The 22,139-nt window shown below is 42.5% G+C and overlaps 2 protein-coding genes across 4 annotated transcripts in view; both read right to left on the reverse strand.

Annotated features, from left to right (window-relative positions):
• Positions 1 to 9: 9 nt before the first annotated feature.
• Positions 10 to 7,960, reverse strand: pomt2 (protein-O-mannosyltransferase 2). Its single transcript, XM_010879025.3, has 20 exons — positions 7,072 to 7,960; positions 6,903 to 6,987; positions 6,693 to 6,797; positions 6,492 to 6,600; positions 6,218 to 6,326; positions 4,807 to 4,966; positions 4,608 to 4,714; positions 4,446 to 4,528; positions 4,081 to 4,257; positions 3,919 to 3,970; positions 3,712 to 3,790; positions 3,433 to 3,584; positions 3,229 to 3,320; positions 3,021 to 3,097; positions 2,632 to 2,703; positions 1,735 to 1,794; positions 1,549 to 1,654; positions 1,240 to 1,380; positions 1,024 to 1,135; positions 10 to 911 (listed from the first exon to the last, which is right to left on the reverse strand). The coding sequence occupies exons 1-20, from the start codon at positions 7,377 to 7,379 to the stop codon at positions 806 to 808; spliced, it is 2,292 nt and encodes a 763-aa protein (XP_010877327.2). The 5' UTR covers positions 7,380 to 7,960; the 3' UTR covers positions 10 to 805.
• A 5,194-nt stretch (positions 7,961 to 13,154) lies between these two features.
• Positions 13,155 to 22,139, reverse strand: part of LOC105015695 (latent-transforming growth factor beta-binding protein 2) — a 112,475-nt gene continuing 103,490 nt past the window's right edge. For all 3 annotated transcript variants that reach the window (XM_020054289.3, XM_010879027.4, XM_010879026.4), the window contains 8 exons: positions 21,004 to 21,204; positions 19,097 to 19,183; positions 18,336 to 18,464; positions 18,108 to 18,248; positions 17,236 to 17,409; positions 16,816 to 17,109; positions 16,591 to 16,731; positions 13,155 to 15,230 (listed from right to left, as the gene is read on the reverse strand). In XM_020054289.3, coding sequence (XP_019909848.2) covers positions 15,049 to 15,230; positions 16,591 to 16,731; positions 16,816 to 17,109; positions 17,236 to 17,409; positions 18,108 to 18,248; positions 18,336 to 18,464; positions 19,097 to 19,183; positions 21,004 to 21,204 — 1,349 coding nt within the window. In that variant the 3' untranslated portion in view covers positions 13,155 to 15,048. The remainder of the gene's footprint in view (positions 15,231 to 16,590; positions 16,732 to 16,815; positions 17,110 to 17,235; positions 17,410 to 18,107; positions 18,249 to 18,335; positions 18,465 to 19,096; positions 19,184 to 21,003; positions 21,205 to 22,139) is intronic.

Genomic DNA, 22,139 nt, shown 5'->3' on the forward strand with positions numbered 1-22,139 from the left:
ATACAGTCAACAGGTAAATAAATAAAGGTTTTATTGAATAGTAAAAACTGAAAGTACTGAAATACATGTTAATGCATTCTTAAAATGTATGTAAATAATGTTTTATTTGTAATATATTTTCAGTTAAATCATGGAACCCAGGAAGACTGTCTGTCAACACTAAGGTCCAAATAGTACCGCACCAAATGTTTATAAAATACTGTGAACACTAAGACCACAAAAACCTTGCAAGACACTCAAACAAATACTCAAAATGTATATTATAATGTAATTGAAATGGTACATTTGTTTTTCACTGCAAAAAGTATATCAAATTGGATTCTCAATGGTACTAAAAACCAGATTGTGTACTTAGCTACTGTCCCTTTAGGCACTTAGCTTATTATTGCCACTCAATTAGCAAAAAAAACTAAATACATGTTAAGGCAGCTCAGTAGACATAATTAAATAAACATCAGTCATAAATGTCAACATCCACCTAAAGAAGATTCATGTTCTGAAATTATTTCTCTCCAAACATCAAGTATATGTTAGGGTGGTGAACAATATGTTGCATGTGCAATTCATGTGTATCATTAAAATAGAATTTATATTTTAAAAGTTGAACTAAAAAGAAATGTTTGGACACAAAACTGATTATTAAAATACTCGTTAAAGGTACCAATGTCAAAATAAAATCTAATTCTATGTGCAATACTGTAAACTCTGAAGTTCACATTGCTTAAAATACACAGACTTGTGCATGTCTGCAAAATACCACTCTGCTATATCACTATGTCAGTCCAACATCTGACTCTTCACCAGATTAAAACTCCCAGGAGTCCATCCACTTCAGGCCAGCCATGGTACTGGCAGGGTCATGAGCAAGCGGCCCTCTCATACCGTAAGACAGAGGGTTGAACAGGTAAAAGCTGTGTTACAAAGGCAAAGGGAGAGGAAAAACACATTTTAAATGATTTGGTGTGTAGAAAATGTTCATATTTACAATTTAATTAAGCTCAAAGATGCTAAGGCTTATCTCACCTGTATAGGATTGTGAGAAATAGCATTGCCTTTCCTCCTTTAAACAGCCAGTAAGAATAAGGTGGGTCCAGCACCAGGTCAGCACTCTGCAGAAGGGTGTCCAAAGTGATTCCTGAGACAGACATAATCATCATAAATAGAACTTGACTCCAGGATGAGTCAATAACATGACACAATCATTATCTGGCGCATGCATTTGTGCTAGTCCGACTGTACCTGTTAGCATACTGCTGAAAAGCATGGCAGGAAAGTAGTGGTGGTAGTAGAGGATGCGTCCCATGGTGTAGAAGGGCACATAGTGTAGCAACCAGCCCAGAAGCAGCAGCCCTCCACCTTCCCTCAGCACACGACAACGCTCTGCACATGCACAAACATGAAACAAATTAGTTTTCACAAGTATAGTAATATACATACATACATACATACATACAGACACCCATCCTATTCCACCCATCCATCCTCCATGGTGGAATCAAGTTGCTTTAAAAAGTTAGTAAAGACGTTTAAAAGTCCTAATACTCCTACCTATCCTTCTCTTGTCCAGCTGGACTCCTCTGTGGAGGGCCAGAGAGGCTGCTGCCACCATAACCAAATACAGGCCCAGACTGAGCAAGTTGAGCCACCAGATAACCTGCAGAGAGGAGTAACATATTTAGCTATATTGTAGCAGTGTATTGTGCGTTAGCAAACTGAGAGGAGAGAGGTACTTACAGGGTTGCCTAACAGGTAAACACGGTATTCAGTCTCATTCACTCCAGAGAACCTCAATCCCTTTACAGAAAGATAACAAATGCACATTAATATTATGAATATTTCATTTTGGGACTGATCATACTGATAACACACAAAACATGCTCTGATGTTATTTCAGGTACTTTTAATGGGCATTAGAATATTCCTTTGCATGTACCATTCCATAAGCACATTACACTCATATGTATCTATAAAAATAATACTTCTACCACACTGTTGTTCATACTCCACATCCTACTCATTCAAAATGTGATGCTAGTTTACATTCTTATGTATATTACTGCCATACGTGCCATATCTACAGTATAATATTCAATACAACTACCAATATTGTTGCTAGTTTACAGCACACTTTTTAAACTGCTGATATGTACAGTGTTATGTATATTATTGCTTAATCTTCTTGCTATATTTTTGCTGTGTATAGATTTTTCAGAAATTCTCACTACGTAGTTATAGTGTGCTATGCACCATTCATAAGCTTATTTCACTTGTATCTATTATATTCAGTAATTCTACCAATTGCTGCCAGTTTACACTTACATATATCACTGCCATACTTGACATATCAAAATTTTCAATAATACAACCCAGATTGCTGCTAGTTTACAGTACTCTTTTTATAAACTGCTGCTAGTGTACAGTGTTATGTATATTGTTGCTTTATTTGTATTTTTTGTCAAGCTATATTTTTGTTTATACACTCTTTTTTAACTCTCACTATGTAGTTGTTGGGTGCCATGTCACAAGAATTTCATTGTGCAGGATGACGCTGTCTTGTTCGGAGCATTTGACAAATATACCTTGAAACTTGAACTCGAATCAAATGTATGGAGTAATGAAGATGCTAAGAACCTGGTAGTTAACTGGCCAATGCCAAGGTTTAGAGTTCATTTCATTGTCTTTGGGCTTCAAACCGCTATTACCCTGTAAAAAAAAACAACATTTGATGCAATCAATAAAACAAACATGTGGGAGAAATTGTAACACAAAAATATGTATTTATCTATTTGACTGATCTTTCTCCCACCTTGTACCATGGAAATGATATCCACTACTACGGTCTATGTGAACTGTCTCAACACCCTGTAAATCTGCAGTGGAAAACCACTACCTAGGTCAAGACCTCTCATTGCTAGACTCTGCAGTTGTTTTTGTTCAGAAAGCATATTTAAGATCTGAGAGATGTAAGGTTTGAAAAATCAAGAGATACATCAAATATATTCATCTTCAATGGTTCTCACCCTAATCATGACGATGTGGGACTCCAGCAAAATCTCTATGAAGTGGGGCTTCAGCACTGCAAGGCTAATGTTGGGCACTATCAATGTAAACACACAAACCAACAAAACAAATCTGGCTGTAAGTACACACACACACACACACAACATCATTATGTATCAAGCTGTGGGAATCAATACCAAAACTGAAATGAAAGGAACGGAGAAGTACATTTGGTATTGATGTGATCTTCAATACTCCATTGAGAGTTTGGGGTCTCCTTCAGATATGGGCTACATGTAACTTCCACCTGTTCCCAGCCCCTGAACAGAGAAGACGCAGCTTGACACCGGCATCATCACTAGTGTTAACAATATTTCAAAATGAAGACATATGAGAGAACTGCAGCACAGCCCAAAACACTCCCTTTCTCACCATTTCGGGAGAGTCTTGCCAGAAGAGTTGAGCACGCAGCCGGTTGCACGGTGCAGGAAGCGCACTTTGCTGCGTAACACCTTGATCAGGTCTCCTTTCCGACCCCCACAGACCTCCACCTGCCACAGGTCGTTAGGGTCACCTGTTCCATTCTAAAGGCAGCAGCAAGGAACAAGAGGTGAACATTTAGGCTGATGGATTAAACCTCCATCACATGCATACAATACATCAATGCTGTAACATCTCAGAACGGCACAAGTGTTGTATGTGCTTACTCACGATGCCATATCCTGTGACCTGGAAGTGTTTTTTAGTGAGAGGTGCTTCATGGCGATGACTGTGAAGATTACGAGTGGTCCTGGTGGATATAGTAGAATCAACCATTACTGCACTGAAAAATGTGTTGTAATGTAAACATTTATACAGGTACAGTAAGGGTGCTGTCAAACTTCTGAAGGTGTTACTCTCAAAAAAGTAGGGCAATACTCTTTGTGCTCCAGTCGAATAACGTCACCATGACGAACAAGGTCCGGTTCTCCTGATGGTGCAGGACATAAAAAAACAAGACACAAAATGTCTGCCACATCTGTTTCAATTAATCTACATGAGCGAGATATTCTGACCGCACAACCAAGACTTTCCTCTTACCATTACTGTCATTGGGTCTGTGAACCAGCCACAGATTGTTATAGTCCTTATGAAGATATGCTGTCACCTGCTGCTGCTTTGCTCCTACGCCCTCTGGGTACAGATGCCAGTGAGAGTGGAGGTAGCCTCCAGCGATACGAAGGTTCTTCACCGTGATGGTGGAGCCGTATGCCAGGTCTGAAGGGGAAAGCAGAGCACAGGCCTTCATCACACTGAAATAGGACAGCTAGAAACGCTTTGGTTTCCTACCGGGTACTATGCGATTAGATGTCATTCAAATGGAAAAGTAGAAATATTCTGTACAACAGCACTGCTGCAAAGACATACACTAGAAAATGTATAGAATGCTGCTGAACTCAACTCACACTCAGGCATGGATGCGTTGTGTAGGTTGTTTCCAATCAGACGGGACTGAAAAGCAGAGCTAAAAAAGCCATCTCCTGGACCACTGGAGACATGGGACAGACTGAGTGAATGACTAGGCAATTTGTGGGAGAGAGAAAATGCAAAGCCACTATCAAACATACCTTTTGTTCAGGACAACAAAGTGGACTGCAAATATTGTAACATAAAAAAACAGGGGAAGAATGATAAGCCCAAACACTCTGGACAAGAAGTGCTTCCCAAAATCTACCTGGTAAAACAAAGGAAAGAGAGCAGAAGTAAGTGATTCCCTCCTATGTTGGTCAGGGTACATTCATATTTTAGGAGAATAATAATGAGTACCAAAGAGAGGTCAAGATCCCCCAGCAGTCTCCATAGGTCCCAGGTTGTGTTTAGTCCCACCAGCAGAATTACGAACAGCCCCACAAACTTCACCCCCAGTGCCCCAGACAGGTTCACCCCTGTCAGTACCAGCCAGAGCCACCAGGGTGCACTAAAAGGCCTAAACACCACCGGAGAGAACATAGCATCATAACTGTATGAACCTAAACATAACTGTATGAACCTAAAAATAACTGTATGAACCTAAACATAACTGTATGAACCTAAACATAACTGTATGAACCTAAACATAACTGTGTGAACCTAAACATTACTGTGTGAACCTAAACATTACTGTGTGAACCTAAACATAACTGTGTATTAAGTCGGTCAGCGTCAGTGTATTAAGTCGGTCAGCGTATTAAGTCGGTCAGCGTATTAAGTCGGTCAGCGTATTAAGTCGGTCAACGTCAGTGTATTAAGGTGGTCAACGTCAGTGTATTAAGGTGGTCAACGTCAGTGTATTAAGGTGGTCAACGTCAGTGTATTAAGTCGGTCAACGCCAGTGTATTAAGGTGGTCAACGCCAGTGTATTAAGGTGGTCAACGTCAGTGTATTAAGGTGGTCAACGTCAGTGTATTAAGGTGGTCAACGTCAGTGTATTAAGTCGGTCAACATCAGTGTATTAAGGTGGTCAACGTCAGTGTATTAAGGTGGTCAACGTCAGTGTATTAAGTTGGTCAACGTCAGTGTATTAAGGTGGTCAACGTCAGTGTATTAAGGTGGTCAACGTCAGTGTATTAAGGTGGTCAACATCAGTGTATTAAGTCAGTCAACGTCAGTGTATTAAGTCGGTCAACGTCAGTGTATTAAGCTGGTCAGCGTATTAAGTCGGTCAACGTCAGTGTATTAAGGTGGTCAACGTCAGTGTATTAAGGTGGTCAACGTCAGTGTATTAAGGTGGTCAACGTCAGTGTATTAAGTCGGTCAACGCCAGTGTATTAAGGTGGTCAACGCCAGTGTATTAAGGTGGTCAACGTCAGTGTATTAAGGTGGTCAACGTCAGTGTATTAAGGTGGTCAACGTCAGTGTATTAAGTCGGTCAACATCAGTGTATTAAGGTGGTCAACGTCAGTGTATTAAGGTGGTCAACGTCAGTGTATTAAGTTGGTCAACGTCAGTGTATTAAGGTGGTCAACGTCAGTGTATTAAGGTGGTCAACGTCAGTGTATTAAGTCAGTCAACGTCAGTGTATTAAGTCAGTCAACGTCAGTGTATTAAGTCGGTCAACGTCAGTGTATTAAGCTGGTCAACGTCAGTGTATTAAGGTGGTCAACGTCAGTGTATTAAGGTGGTCAACGTCAGTGTATTAAGGTGGTCAAAGTCAGAGTATTAAGTCAGTCAACGTCAGTCAGCTCTAGAGGTTCTTTACCTAGATATCTGAAGATTGAACTTGACCATGCAGAGCACAGATCCCATTATGAAGAACATGAGGATGGGGTCCAGAAGGATGTACTGGGAGATAGTAATGCAGCCAGTGTCTGATTGGGGGGAAACAGACCAACATTTTTAGTTTCAACACCAAAGAAAATTAAAACTGAAGAATCCTGTAGAAACATAATAATAACATCAGTAGAATGGATTCTGTTTGGCAAGGTAGCTGGTCATTGATTACTTTGTTAAGAGTGCTGCTGGCTGATACTCACCAAATACCAGCATGGCAGCAGAGATGAGGGCGGCTGTTGATGACTGAGACAAATCCAATACAGTGAGGTAGGCAAACGGGGGCAGACAGGAGCCCAGAGATGCACAGAACTGCGGCAGTACAGAACAAGTTCACAGGTCAAACTTGTCATGTGTGCCATTATACAATACAAACATAAACACAATTTTTGTGTAGGCCTTACTCCTCTCATCCCCCAGTAGTTATGGTGCTCGTATTTGTCCCCAGGTTTAAGAAAAGGGTAGGTTCCATCGTAGCCTGTCATGTAGCCTGCTAGCCCAATCAGCATCTGAAATAGAGGGGAAGTTCGTTTTTTTAAGCAAATATAGATCCTCATGGAAATTATTGTAGAAACAGAATATTTAGAATGAAGAAGGTCATGACAATTTCTTACTTTGCCAAGTGGTGGGTGGACATCAAAGAAGAAGGTCCGGTTTATGTAGTAGCTCCCCATTTTACCAAAGTGAGTCTCATCCCAACTAAAACAGACAGGATCACAAAAAAAGGATACAGAAGCTGATTTTGTGAGCGATCCTTATAAATTATATTGGGCCACCACTCACCATACATGAGGAGGTTCCTTGATTTTGTAAAAGCGCGTGGAAAAAGACAGCAACACCACCACCAGAAAGTAAACTGTGCTTTGGGTCTCATTATTTGGAGAGTAGACGTTATGGTCATATTGTGCTAATGTTCCATTTGAGGATTGATCGTCCCCTTCAGATAATCTATTATCTTTCGAACTGTCCTGTGTCGACTCATGATGGGTTGAAACAGGGCTCTTCGGTTCCCCAATCTGCAGTTCGCCTCTTCGATTTCGTAGCATTGAGGATTCCCCTTTGCATTTTGTGACACATTCTTTCTTGGCCATTAGTTAAAACTAGTACAAAGTATGTTAATTGGTATTCAACACGTACTGTATGTCACAGTGCAAAGAATAGTTAGGAAATAGGAATCAGTCACATATGTTATCAGTTCAATGTTTCTGACTAGGTAACCGCACTCGGTAGAGCAAGTCTCCCGTTACACTGCAGATACGTGTATGCAGGGAATAGCTACCGTAGCTAACAATTTAGCATAACATACGCAACGGGTTTACCGTTAATATCTTGCGATGTTATCCGTAATTTGCATAGTAACAAGCAATATCACAAAACTGTCATGCAGCTTTGTGATATTAAAGCTAAATAAATATATATCTGAGCAGTTCATCCCCGTTTTGACCTGATATTCCGTCGTACCCACTTGCTGGCTACATATTTCGCCCTAGGAAAACAGGTATTTGTCAAAATGAACCTCTTATCCTTGCTCTCGTTAGTAGGGCTACGGAATTCAAAGACTTCAAAGCATTTACCGGAATTTTAGTAAATCATAAAAAAGTTCACATAACATAATTTATGTAAGATCAGCAAAACATTTGCAGCATGCGCACAATGTAATCGTTCTCAACGTTCCAGCGTATGGCTTCTGGTATATGTATGCTTTTCCATCCTCATGAAGGTCTGATACGTGAGTGTGAAAGGATGTGAACACAATTTCCCAGTATCCAACTGAAAATTCGAACAAGCCTGGGAAGCGTGGAAAATGTCCCCCACAAACCATGGTTCAGCTGTGTCATACGTCCACAGGGTGGCGTCAGAGCACAATAAATCACTGACTCGCACTTGGAGGCTCACAACGCGTGTACACTTTTTTGGGTTTATAGATAGGGTTGCCACCCGTCCCGTATAATACGGGATCGTCCCATATTGAAAAATAAAATGCACTGTCTCTTACAGAAAGAATACGGGACGCAATTTGCCCCGTATTTTCGTGCCCATCATACTTTACGTTTTCACCAGCTTGGATTGACACGAGAAATAACAAAACCAAAAGGGTGTAATGATACATAGCGGAGAAGTATTAAATCAGAATGACAGGCGAGCTGTCTGTCACTCAACGTCATCGTTGCCCTGGTTACAGAGAATTAGACGCACGGTAACGTCAGCAGTGCCGTTCTCCCAGATACACAAGTTGACAGTTCTGTAAGCAGAAGAAACAACCCTCCGCACGCACGAGCTGTGTGTGTATGTGTGAGAGAAATTTAATTAATATCCCACTTGGTGGAAAGTCAATTAACTTTTATTTATATAGCACATAAAAATAAAAAAAGTGCTTTACAGTCGAGGCAGATGCATTAATATCTGCCTCAAAACAGGTATGCGTGCAGGCGCTAGAACAAACATTTTGGACGGTCTTTTGCTTTCCGTGGACGGGCACATTTGTCTTACTTATCAACATAGAATAGTAGCTAAAGCAGGACGGACGGAAAGAAAATAATTTTTGCATGCATGGCTTGCTGAGGCTGTATACTAGGAAAATACACAGCTGTCAATCAATTTTGAAAGCTTTAGTAGTTACACATTTGTAGATCACTTAAAGCACATTTTCGATCGCATTTGCAGATGAAGGCAAAAGAGCTAGCCTACATTCCCAACAGTAATTAGTGAAGTACAGTATTGGGAAGTTCTTACCCAAACAATTTTGGGGGCAATGTCCCTGTCCCTGTATAATACAATAGTACACATAATACATACACGGCAAGACTAAAATTGGAAAACACTTTGGACAACTAAAATAATGTAAAATCAAATCAAAATAATACAATAAGAAGTTAAGTGAAATTGAATAAAACCAACAAGCACAGTAAGAGGACGTTAAATAAGTAAAGAGTGGACTTGATAAAAAAAACCTCAGACTGAACTCAAAGCAAGAGAAAAAAGGTGGGTCTTTAAATTTCATTTAAAATTGTCAGTGGTGGAACAGGACTTCATGTGGGATGGGAGACTATTCCAGAGCATGGGAGCAGCAACAGACAAAACTAGGCTACCTCATCCTTCCTGGAGGGAGGGTTCTTGCTTCTTCCAAATATACCACATAGTTTATTTTGAAAGACCAAACATCTTGCCCATGTCTATCTGATGTTTTAATCCTTAATATAATTGATGCAACTGTTCTTTACTCTTATTTACTCTATTTCCATTACATTCATGTTCACAGTAGCAGAGGTCTTTGAAAATGACGCACAAAATGACGCACAACAAATTGGTGCATACAAATTCACCAGAATGCAGAACAATTAGCATCTGACACTTTGATTGGGGAGGACCCCCAGAACCCCTCTTCATTTGTATCCCCCTGGCTTGGGGCCGCTGGCAAGGTGTCCCTTATTTTTTACGCATTGAACCCCTATTTATAGACGTTGTTTCGAGAAAACGATGAGTGAGATTCACGAAGACAGAAACACTAACAAAATGTCATGGTAACCGCCAGTTACGGATATATCTAGAATCGTTAAATCCGTCGACACTGAGGACAGTGAGAGTAAGTTTGTTCACAATGTTTTGGGAATATTGCCGTTCATTATATGCGCAAGAACGGGACTGCTGCTCAGGTTAACATAAATTAAATGACCCACACACTTGCGTCCTGGTCTGCTAATTATGGTTGGTCGTCCCAACAAAAGTGTAGAACGACGTTAAGGATTTTGCATGTTACAGTTTTCCCCGATTGCTAACAAGCATCGGTCAGTACTGAAACCACTTTTGCAAAACTCTTCACAGTCTGCATTCTAACATGCATCTTGGCCAAACAGTTAATCTCGCCTCCAAAACTCACTAAAACCACCAAAACACTTCTTAGGCCTACCTGTCTCAAAATAAGCTTAATTGTTCAACCGTAGCGCTGGCAACAATTCTCACACAGAAGCACATTGTCACTAACACACTAACCTAGAAAACACTTAAATTACTTTTATCTTGTAAGTTTTTAAAATTATTTTTCACATAGATCAGTTTTTGATTATAGAATTTGAATAACACCTCACATTATTGACTGTACTGAAGTAAACGGAACAAGAATGAATCAGACATGCAGCAATTTGAAGGAATATCCTTAATTTTTTCTATATCTCTGCATATAGTAAATTATACTAAGTTTAAACAAAAAATATCCTCAAATTCCAGGGCTGCAATACAGTTTTTACTATCGCGAACAAGCATTTTTCAATACTGCGGATACATTTGCAAATCTCTAAATACATTTATCAAAATAACATGCAACTTTGCAATACACATCCTAAATGTCTCAAAAGCAAATCTTCCTACCAAATGAAAGCTATCAGTCTCACAATATGCACTCTTTGTCATTCATAGTATCATGACCTACAAAACTCCAAAAACAGCTACCACTTGAAAATTTGGCGATTTGTCTTTAATATCATGTATTTTTCAGATTAATCAACAGTCATTTTTACAAATGAAGAGTGGCAAACCTGTAGTGTATAGAATGTTCTGCAAAATGTAAAGAAATAAAGAAGATACGTTGCAATATGCTTGAACACAATTTGCTGGATTTTAGCAAATTACTGGTTTTTGCTTTTTGCTGAGTAATTCCACTAAAATAAACAATTCCAGTACTGTTAAACAAACAAAAAGTGTATACACACTATGAATATGCCTAGCATATGGTCCAAATGAAACAGATGTATTACAATGCTTGTCAACCCTGTGTGCTGCACTGGGCCACACGTTTTCATCCATAACACACCTTATGGCCAATACACCTGGGAAAGAATCTCTTTGCGTGCCTCATCCATCCCTGGCAATCTTCAGGAGAGATGTCCAGGCCTCCTGCATTCACTGCATCCAAGAGAGGCATTGGATCATGTGGATGGTGGTCATAAACCTTCCACCTCCTCTGACCAATTTTGCCAGGTTGAATACAGCTTCATCCACAAAGAAGAATTTATGACCTTGCAGCAACTTTGTTCATCAAGGATGAGCATCCTGAAGGTGTTTTTTGCAGATTTAACTGCTTTTGCCACCTTTTTCTCTGGCGCTCCAAAACGTGTTGCGGCACTTGCTGAGGCAACACAGAGACGCATTCCAAGGCCACCCGCTGTACGATGGAACTTTAAAGGTAGAACTGCTCCTGTGTATGGAGGACATACGCACACAACCAGGATGGGATGAGGCCACCAGAAGTGACGCACACGGCCTGTCAAAGAAACTCTGGGGCCGAGCCTTTCAGCAGCTGCTGGAATTTCTTTTCTTCCTTCCTTTGGCCAGAAGTTGATATTTTATACAACACTGCAAAAACGGAGAATCAGTGCATCTGGGATTACCAGTGTGCTCACCATTTTCAAGGAGAATGTCCAGAATACGCGGAAGCAAACTGATGAATGGGCTGCCACCGTTCACGATGGAACAGACACGCCAGGCCGAGTAACCAACACAGCACCGGTGATGAAGGAGGCATGTGACACAGTCATCTCCCAGGTGGAGCAGAGGTTTTCACAAAGTGACCACCTGATCGGTGCCAAGCTGGTTGACAGCTCGCTCTTCCCACAATTTGTCCTGTCATTCCATACATCTGAGCTTGACTGTGCGGTAAAACTATGGCCTCTAGGAAATGAGGAAAATTTGAAGTCTGAGCTGACCACTCTGTACCGCCACACTAAGCTTCACACTGGTGAGACGGCCCTGTCTCTGTTAAGATCCATCCATGAGAAAAACCTAGAGGAGGCTTTTGCTGAGGCCGTCACTCTGCTGAGAATTATCATAACAACACCTATGACGACATCCGGGTCAGAGAGGAACTTTTCCACCTTGAAGAGGGTAAAAACCTTCACTTGCAATACCATGGGACAGCCGCGACTCAACGCATTGTCCATGTTGTCCATCAAAAGCCAGCTGATTCAGCAGCTACATGACTTAATTCCCAAAGTCATCAAAAAGTTTGCCCAGAGGAAGAACCGCCGTGCCACCTTTCTCTTCAAGTGAGCCCTCAGCCTTGGTGAGTGAAAGCATATTTTATCATCCTGCCTTTGTGGTGCTGGTCCGTGCATTGGTCATATTATTGTGCTGGTTCGATTGATATAGATGGTGACGAGTGTCAGTGTGTCCATGCTTATCTATTAAGGTTGTTGTCATAGAATGGATCTGTATCCCTAAAAAGTTGTCTTTCTGCTTCGTTGTGGCCTTCAATGGTGTTGATCTGCTTTTCGCGTATGGCCCTGTAGGCACATTGGTTCTGAGCTTGGTTGCATTCCTAATTTAGGTTTGTAAATGTGACAGTGGTAATTTTACGTGTGAGAGAGAAGGAGAGCAATTACACAAGGTCTCTCTCTCTCTCCAGTATGCGTACAACAACACTTGGTAGAAGCAAGCCGCTCTGTCGTTAAAAGTGTTTTGTGGAGCCACGCTGTTTGTTGATCTGTTAAATAAACACATCAGTAGCAAGAGGGAGCTTTGTAGCTTTACGGTATGTATCCTATATTTTGAAATGGTTTGTGCCCCACCAATTTTGTACATATAAAAACGCCACTGGTTAACTTCGGTATTGTGAACCCAATTATTTGCTTTATTATGCGTTTGTCTTATTCTATTCTATATCTTTGTACCCCTGGCGAGTGCTAGTGTGTTGTTTGTTTTACTTCTGTATCTGATAATTGTTATAATAAAAAAACAAAACAAAAAAAAACATTTCGCGTGCATCTCGTGAAGTAGACAGGAGGCGTTGCTAGGATCACAATACATTCAGGGCTTAGCCCCCCCCATTATTGTATAATGTGTGTAGCATATTTCACAGATAAGGGAGCCAAATGTTGATATTTTACATTTTAATTCTGATGACTGATAAGTAAACAAAAGGAATGAGCATGATATTTTAATTGACCATGGCATACACCACAAATGGTGGATTACAAAGCTTTAAATAATATCAAATACATGTTCAAAATGTGTTTTACCTCAATGTGTGGAGGGATGAATCATACAGTAGACTATATATATAGTACAGTGAACATCTTTAAATGCAGGTTAAGGGCATCAGTCATTGAACAAAGGCATCCTCCAAATATGTATAATATAGGTGCTGGCAAGATCTCTATGAATAGAAAGGTTGAGAACATAACCAATCAGCAATTGTGTGTTTCTAAGGGCAATGTTTACTTGGAAATGCTTAATAGTAGTAACTATATTAATTGGAAAATATCACTAGAATTAGATGTTTCCAGTAAGATTGTTTTAAAGGCAAAAGGTGGACTTTTAAGGGCACAATCTAGTAATGCTTGCAAATCAAAAGGCATTTGTCTTTGTATTGTACTTGTAGGATCAATGGCATCACATTGCGTTGAAAACAGTGCTGCCATTCCCTAAAATTACATTTCAATGTCTGCTCCACAGGGCAGAATACATACACTTTCTCTGGTACAGTGTAAACCACTTTTCTCATACATAAAGATATGTTTAAAATCATTTTTACAGAAATATATAAATCTACATTGCTAAACTGTAATGCTGGATTTTTTTAAAACGTTCTATGTCAAACAAAAGTATTGGTTGCACTATATGCATTATTAGAATGTAACAAAAAATTAATACATAGTACTAGATCTGTACAAAATATCCCAAACCTCTTCAACAAAGCCTGTGCTCACATTCAGAGATGCATCAATTGAATTGTTCTTACATGGGATCTGACGTAAATTATGAATGTGGTTGAATGTAAACTAGTTTTCTTTTGCCACAGGACATTATATGTGCTTAATGCGTGTCTACTACTCTCTGATTAGTAGGAGAAGGCTAGTGGACACTATACAACATATCACATAGTTCATCATATACATTTACAGCCTTTAGTAGCCTATACTCAATGCTCTCAAACAACATTCCATACTCAATCCTCTTTCTCTCTCTCTGTCCTCAGTATACGTTTGCAATAGGTCAAAGCAACATTGGGATAGCCTGTGACGATGGGCTGGACTTTGTTTGATCCCAGTTCTTGCTCTTGAGACTGGCTACTTTGCCACCAGAGCCTTTTTAGTTTAAGGGATGAACAATGTAGGATTGCCCTGTTATGAACGTCCAAGTGTTTTTCCAGACTGAGAGAAACAAAGTGGACTAGTGGAAGGGGTCGCAGATCGAAGAACAAGTGGTTTCAAAGTGACTTACAGCAATGTGCTTACTATATCACAATATGAATGTAACATGTGGCATGCTTACAACAATCAGATTCCTCCAGGTTTAATCATCCAGCTTCCAAAAACAAATCCTCCTCAACATTAGTGAAGTATATTGGTCAGACAAAGAAAACAATATAAATCATACTGTATATGCCCTCTGAAATGGTTTTCTTTCTAACTTTGCAGAGCCTTGTCATGTACCTGAAATAAATAATCAACCACAAAGACAAATGCAGGACAAAACAGATGCAGAAAATAGGTATGCCCGGGGTCACTGAATAGAAGGTCAGTCCTCATGAAATCCCTTTAAGGCAAATGCAAATCTTAAGAAATAGGATATCCCATGAATACATTCACTGCACAGATCCTGGTCGCCTGTGAAAATGTTCATGCGTGTGGATAGAACATACCAAAGAGTCAATGAGACAACGTGTGTGTGCGCGTGTGTGTAGAGGACAAGCATGGACGTTTTAGCGTTCTTGATGGAGGTTTAGTGCCAGACCCGAAGAGAGGGCGATGGTGGAGGAGGTCAAACTTAGTTTCCTGCAACTTTTTCTTTAAGGCCAGACAACGGGACCTCTTGGATGCATTCATGAGGCCTAGCTGAGGCCTGGAAGCCAGGCAGGCAGGTGCACTTGTACGACCCCTCAGTGTTGGTACAGACTCCGTTCTCACACAGCGCCACTTTGTCGTTGATGTCCTCACACTCGTTTATATCTGCAGGGAACGGAGACATGCAGTGTTAGGACAATAAACCAGTTTCATAGCAACTGTGGCTGTTCACACCCGCAGTACCAGAGAGTGGCCCGCACAGTAAGGGTGCTAGAATGGACAGTCAGGTTATCTGGAAACAGGTGCAAACGTTTGTCTTCTGACACCCAGGGTCCTTCAGCTGAACTTCCCTTTAGGCAATTCTACAAACTATGTGAAAATATCATTACTCACCAAAATTTGGAGTTTCAACCAGAATTGCTTTCACTTAAAGCGCCTCCACTCCACGCACACCCACACACACACACCTTCTTGCTGCGCCGCTTTAAGGTTAAAACGTTTTTTTACCCAAATTAGGCATGCCGTCATATTGCGTGTTTGGGTTTGATATGACTTGAACTCTGTCTGACCATACATACAGCAGATGATACAAGTCAGATGTTTTTGCTTACACTAAAATACACTGTATAAAATGTATTTTCACTGTTGGCCTTCAAGTGGTTTCTATTTCCTAATCTGGCATGAGAAGTTTGATTGTCATTTCTCTGCCGTCAAACTCAAAATACCCTCCTCCCTCTGTTTATGTCATTTCTGTGCGGGAAATGCTGGTGGTATTTATACCATGACGCTTGGAAGGGACGCTTCGCTCCCACAAGTGTTTTCATAAATTAGAACCACAGAGTGGGAATCCACTCCATTCTCTTTGTGTTCTGGAAAAACTGTCGGCCTTGAGGCTGATAGCTCTCTATGTGGAAAGATTCCTGTTCCATTCCGTAATCTCAGCACATCATTACGAGTGAAGGGTTTCACTTCCTAACTAAACAAACACGGCACATTTAAAACGTGTAATATCCATGTACTACACAGCGTGGCTGCAATTCAAGGGCTCTTGGCCTGTTGGCAGGTTGTTTCTACAAGTTCAGTCAAGAGGGTAAAGAAAAATCCCCTTGTAGAGTACTTTGATCATTTTCTCATGAAAAAACAAAAAAAAACTAATCAAGATTGTAAATGCGAGAGTCTCATTGGACTACGTGATATTGTATGGTGAGTTACCTCACTAAGAGAGAACCCCAAGACCTGTCAACAAAATGCAAAAACCTGGGGGAGACTTCTTCACCGCAACAGCAGGGTTTGAGCCCGAAACATACCGTACATAGAAACTGAGTAGATCAAAGGGTTCCCTACACATTTCTTACCAGAAATCTATACATTCCCAGAAGAAATAATGAACTTTTGAGAAATTCCCAGAAGAAATAATCCATCTTTCAGAAATTCCCAAAAGAAACAATCAGTTTCTCTGTTCCAAAAACAGACCGTTGTCTGAGTCTGAATGTGGGTGGTTCATGACAATGGAAAAGCAACGTACCGACGCAGGCCATTTTGGTGAGGTCAAGCTCGTATCCGTCAAAACAGTCACAGGTGTAACCTTCCCTCACTCGCACGCAGCGGCCATTCTCACAGCCATTCAGGACCCCACACTCCTCCGCTCTCAGGCCCTCGAAGCCGTCTGGTTGGACAGAAACAGCATGTCAGTCAATTCAAAATCCCTACAGTGGGAAATGTCGTATTTGCAATAAAATGATGCAGTCACCGTTGTACGGGTCTACGGGACGAGGTTGGAACTCTCTCGGCCTGTGGACGGGGACGCGAGGTGGCGGCTCTCTGTCTCTCACGCGTGAGATGTAGTCGTCTGTGAACAGTGGGATACCCTGGGTGTCCTCCGGGCTGTAGTAGATGTCCCCCGGTCCACTGATGGGCCCCGCTCCGTAGTTGTCCCAGTACGGGGGCATATAGGGCCCCCCAGGACCGTACTCATAACCTGGCCTCTCTCGTAGACTGTCAGACCCCCCTCGCCTATGCAGGTTACACATGTTTGCGTAGTCATCTGATCCAATGCACACACAAAGACACAGTGTTGCAGTTAAACTATCCCAATGAATCACGGGTCACTGAAGTGATTTCAGCAATATAAGTGTATGAATGACAACTATCTTTGGCATTTGTCTCTAACCAGAGTCCCTAGTGGGGCAGAAGGCACACTCTCCGCCCCAGGCTACTCCATGGAGACAGCAGCATTCAGTGTAGGTGGTCCTCTTGTTTAAAACGGGCTGGGAACAGACAGTCCCTTCTGTCAGGCCCATCCAGCAGATATCCGAACCGTGGTCCTGATCAGGCTCAACGTTCTCTGTGGTGTGTGGGACAGAGGGGACAGGGAAGGGACCAGGGTTGAAACAAGGGAACAGACAGACATTCAGCAGAAGTGGAAAGGGAGAGGAGTGTTTTAATGATTGTATGTTGTTAATGTCAAACAGCTGGCCGCCTGCCTTCAGGAGAATGTTTGGAACGGGATGAGCCGGGGTTCATTCTGTCGTTGATCAGCGTCTGCAAGAGTCCACTGCTGCTGTGTGAGATTGTGTGTTTGCTTGTGTATGTGTGAGCGCGCGTGTGTGTGTTTGTTTGTGTGTGCACGTTTGCATTTTCATTCTGAAGACCATAACAGGCCCAGAAGTGTTCACAAGGAGAGTAAAAGTAGAAAGAATCTGCCCCTATCAGGACCTTCTGCCAGTCCCCATGAGGACTAAGTCAATGTCCAGATTAGTGGTTAGGTTTAGGGTGCAATGTATAGTACATTTGGGTTAGTTTTACAATTTAAGTTACTTATACACCTAGGCATTACATCTTAGGTTTAGGGTTGGGCATAAGAACAAAATTTAGGCATAGATTATTAGAGTTAGATTATTACAGTAATGCTGGGATTAGGGTTACAAGGACAGAAACTCTACGCTGTGCATGTGTGGGTATATATGCGTACATACGTGTACATCTGTCTGTTTTTGTGTGTGTGTGTGTGTTTGTGTGTGTGTGCGCGTTAGTGGTCCGTACCCTCTGTGATGTTAAGGTTTATGCAGCGGCGGCGAGTAATGTCCAGGACCAGAGGTGGACTGCAGAAGCAGTTGAAAGAGCCAGGGGTGTTCACACACTCCCCGTTTACACACAACCTCTCCGTCAGGCACTCGTCATAATCTGGAGCAAACACACGTAGTCAATGACCCCCGACATTTAGAGCAGATTCCGTGGAACTGGGGGAGACTTCACCGGACGAGAACTCACCTACACACTCCAGACGGATGTTGTCGTAGTAGAAGCCTGTACGACAGAAGCATGAGTATGAGGAAAAGATGTTGGAGCAACGTCCATTCTTACAGATGTCTGGCCCAAACATCTCACACTCGTCCGCATCTGGTAACAGAGAGAAGGAGAGGGATGAAGAAATAATCAGTAGTAGACATTGAAATCTCACATTTACATATTAGAATCTGCTCATTTCCGGCACAGCGCCTATTGCACAGACGTCATACTCAGTGATATTTTGTTTATTCCTTGTACTTGATTGATTAATAAAGTTCATTATTTAGGAACTACTCTGAACTGGTTTTCTTAAGTTTATATTGAAAGTAAAAAAAACGGAACTAGCAGATAATAGGCCCTCGATGAAATGTGTGCTGTAGCTAGCTTGACCAAAAAAAGCTGATCCTGAAATGCTGGACCCCTCAAATGACTGCTATAAATGAGCATGGCACCTTGTTGAGCCAGCCTGCTCTATTAGAACAAGCTGTGGATGCACAAAACTTGTGCTTAATTAGCTAGGTATGCAAGTATCCCGTCATGGCATAAAGGGCTAGCTTTAAAGAAGGTCATAAATGAGGTGGGAAATTACGCAGAACTTTTTTAACTGTTGCCTTGGGTGGAAATAAAAGGGTTGCTGAAACAGCAATGTTCTTTGTGTTGGACCAAAATAATGGCATAGAGACAAACTTTGAAGCTCTAAACAGAAGCTAGTGACTTCACGAGATATAACGGTAGTAAACTACCTTTGAAACTCTGCTTTTCTAGACTCTGGGAAGAAGAAGTCAGGGGCAGAAGACCAATCCCGTGTGGACATAGCTGGTCATACTCGGCTGGAGAAAGAAACAAGAATAAATGGACAGACATAATCTGTCTTTTCTGTGACAATGAATCATATACAGTGTTGAGCAAACAAATAGTTGTATATAAATTCTGAATATCTCTTAAATGGTGATAATAGATCAGTCTTGGGAATCTCACTGCACATATTACATACTATAGTAGGCCTAGCTCTCCCTGGGACATACAAGAGTAGGCCTACCTCTCCCTGGGACATATTATAGAGACCTACCTCTCCCTGGGACATACTATAGAGGGCCTACCTCTCCCCGTGACATACTATAGTGGGCCTACCTCACCCTGGGACATACTATAGTGGGCCTACCTCTCCCTGGGACATACTATAGAGGGCCAACCTCTCCCTGGGACATACTATAGTGGTCCTACCTCACCCTGGGACATACTATAGTGGGCCTACCTCACCCTGGGACATACTATAGTGGGCCTACCTCTCCCTGGGACATACTATAGTGGGCCTACCTCTCCCCGTGACATACTATAGTGGGCCTACCTCTCCCTGTGACATACTATAGTGGGCCTACCTCTCCCCGTGACATTCTATAGTGGGCCTACCTCTCCCCGTGACATACTATAGTGGGCCTACCTCTCCCCGTGACATACTATAGTGGACCTACCTCTCCCCGTGACATACTATAGTGGGCCTACCTCAGCCTGGGACATACTATAGTGGGCCTACCTCACCCTGGGACATACTATAGTGGGCCTACCTCTCCCCGTGACATACTATAGTGGACCTACCTCTCCCCGTGACATACTATAGTGGGCCTACCTCAGCCTGGGACATACTATAGTGGGCCTACCTCACCCTGGGACATACTATAGTGGGCCTACCTCTCCCCGTGACATACTATAGTGGGCCTACCTCTCCCTGTGACATACTATAGTGGGCCTACCTCTCCTCGTGACATACTATAGTGGGCCTACCTCTCCCCGTGACATACTATAGTGGGCCTACCTCTCCCCGTGACATACTATAGTGGGCCTACCTCTCCCCGTGACATACTATAGTGGTCCTACCTCACCCTGTGACATACTATAGTGGGCCTACCTCTCCCCGTGACATACTATAATGGACCTACCTCTCCCCGTGACATACTATAGTGGGCCTACCTCAGCCTGGGACATACTATAGTGGGCCTACCTCACCCTGGGACATACTATAATGGGCCTACCTCTCCCCGTGACATACTATAGTGGGCCTACCTCTCCCCGTGACATACTATAGTGGACCTACCTCTCCCCGTGACATACTATAGTGGGCCTACCTCAGCCTGGGACATACTATAGTGGGCCTACCTCACCCTGGGACATACTATAGTGGGCCTACCTCTCCCCGTGACATACTATAGTGGGCCTACCTCTCCCTGTGACATACTATAGTGGGCCTACCTCTCCTCGTGACATACTATAGTGGGCCTACCTCTCCCCGTGACATACTATAGTGGGCCTACCTCTCCCCGTGACATACTATAGTGGGCCTACCTCTCCCCGTGACATACTATAGTGGTCCTACCTCACCCTGTGACATACTATAGTGGGCCTACCTCTCCCCGTGACATACTGTAGTGGTCCTACCTCTCCCTGTGACATACTATAGTGGGCCTACCTCTCCCCGTGACATACTATAGTGGTCCTACCTCACCCTGTGACATACTATAGTGGGCCTACCTCTCCCCGTGACATACTATAGTGGGCCTACCTCTCCCCGTGACATACTATAGTGGGCCTACCTCTCCCCGTGACATACTATAGTGGGCCTACCTCTCCCCGTGACATACTATAGTGGGCCTACCTCTCCCCGTGACAGGACACGGGTGGATCTCACAGTCGTCCCCCCAGCCAGTCCCCACCGTGCAGCAGCACTCCTGCTTGGTGGTGTTACGAGACAGCACGTTGTCACAGAAGTTAGCATCATTCAGGTTGTAGTAACACTCCTTCCTCTGCTCCTCCTTGGGGGAGGCTGGCTTAGGAGTGTGACTGTCGTGTGCAGTAGCTGTAAAACAATCAGACCGCACATGTGACATAAATACAGAGGGGAATTGGTAAATCACTGTAAGGGGAATTTGCTTAATTAATTGTGACACTAGTTGACCACCTTCAGTGTTGAAAAGTAAAGACTAAAGCCATGAGACCAATGTTTGAATCCTGATAGTGGATTAGGCCAGAGATCTTTGGCTGACACACACTCATTTCACAGACATGGTCTTACACATTTCAATTCTATACACCAGGATTAGCTAAATTGAAACATTGGCATTTGTGTCAACACACCATTAATGCGCATATGATTGATTACCACATGTCAAAAGCAAACAGCGGAATGTGGTCAAAGTACACAAGGCATTCTTGGGGTTTAATACCAGCTGAGAAATCCCCCAATAAGAGCATGTGGCTTATCATGTCCAGCACTGAAATGTATCATTTCCCTCGGTGCACTCGTTCTCTGAGGTCAGTGATGAAGACTTTTTCAGCAAAATGGTTTGTCTACAACTTTTAATTTCGGGGGTAGCTGTTTTGTTTGTCTTGATGCATTGAGCATAGTCCTGTTAGCCTCTGCGAGACAGATGACCATTTGCTGAGGACCACACCACAAGACAAACAGAGTTAAGGTTGCAGGATGTTCTGGTCATGATTGACCTGTACTGCTTGCCTGCACAAGGACGATCTTTAGAAAAGTGGGTGGCCCAAATGAAGGGGTCAGCGGTGATCTTGCCTGCATGTCTCCTAGCCTCCTTGTAGGACCAAGATGGAGGGCAGGTGGAAGTCAGTGACCCCTTCTGCAGACCGTTAAACAGGCAGCTCCACCTCCGCAGAAGCAGACAACTCAAACCAGATGGTGTAGAGCTAGATCAGGACTGACCGGGAGGTTCGTTTTTCTTCAGCTGCCTCAAGCAGTACAACCCTCTGGCGGGCCTTCCAACTGATCGC

The sequence above is a fragment of the Esox lucius genome, chromosome 15 (assembly GCF_011004845.1).
Source record: "Esox lucius isolate fEsoLuc1 chromosome 15, fEsoLuc1.pri, whole genome shotgun sequence".
NCBI classification, from domain to species: Eukaryota; Metazoa; Chordata; class Actinopteri; order Esociformes; family Esocidae; genus Esox; species Esox lucius.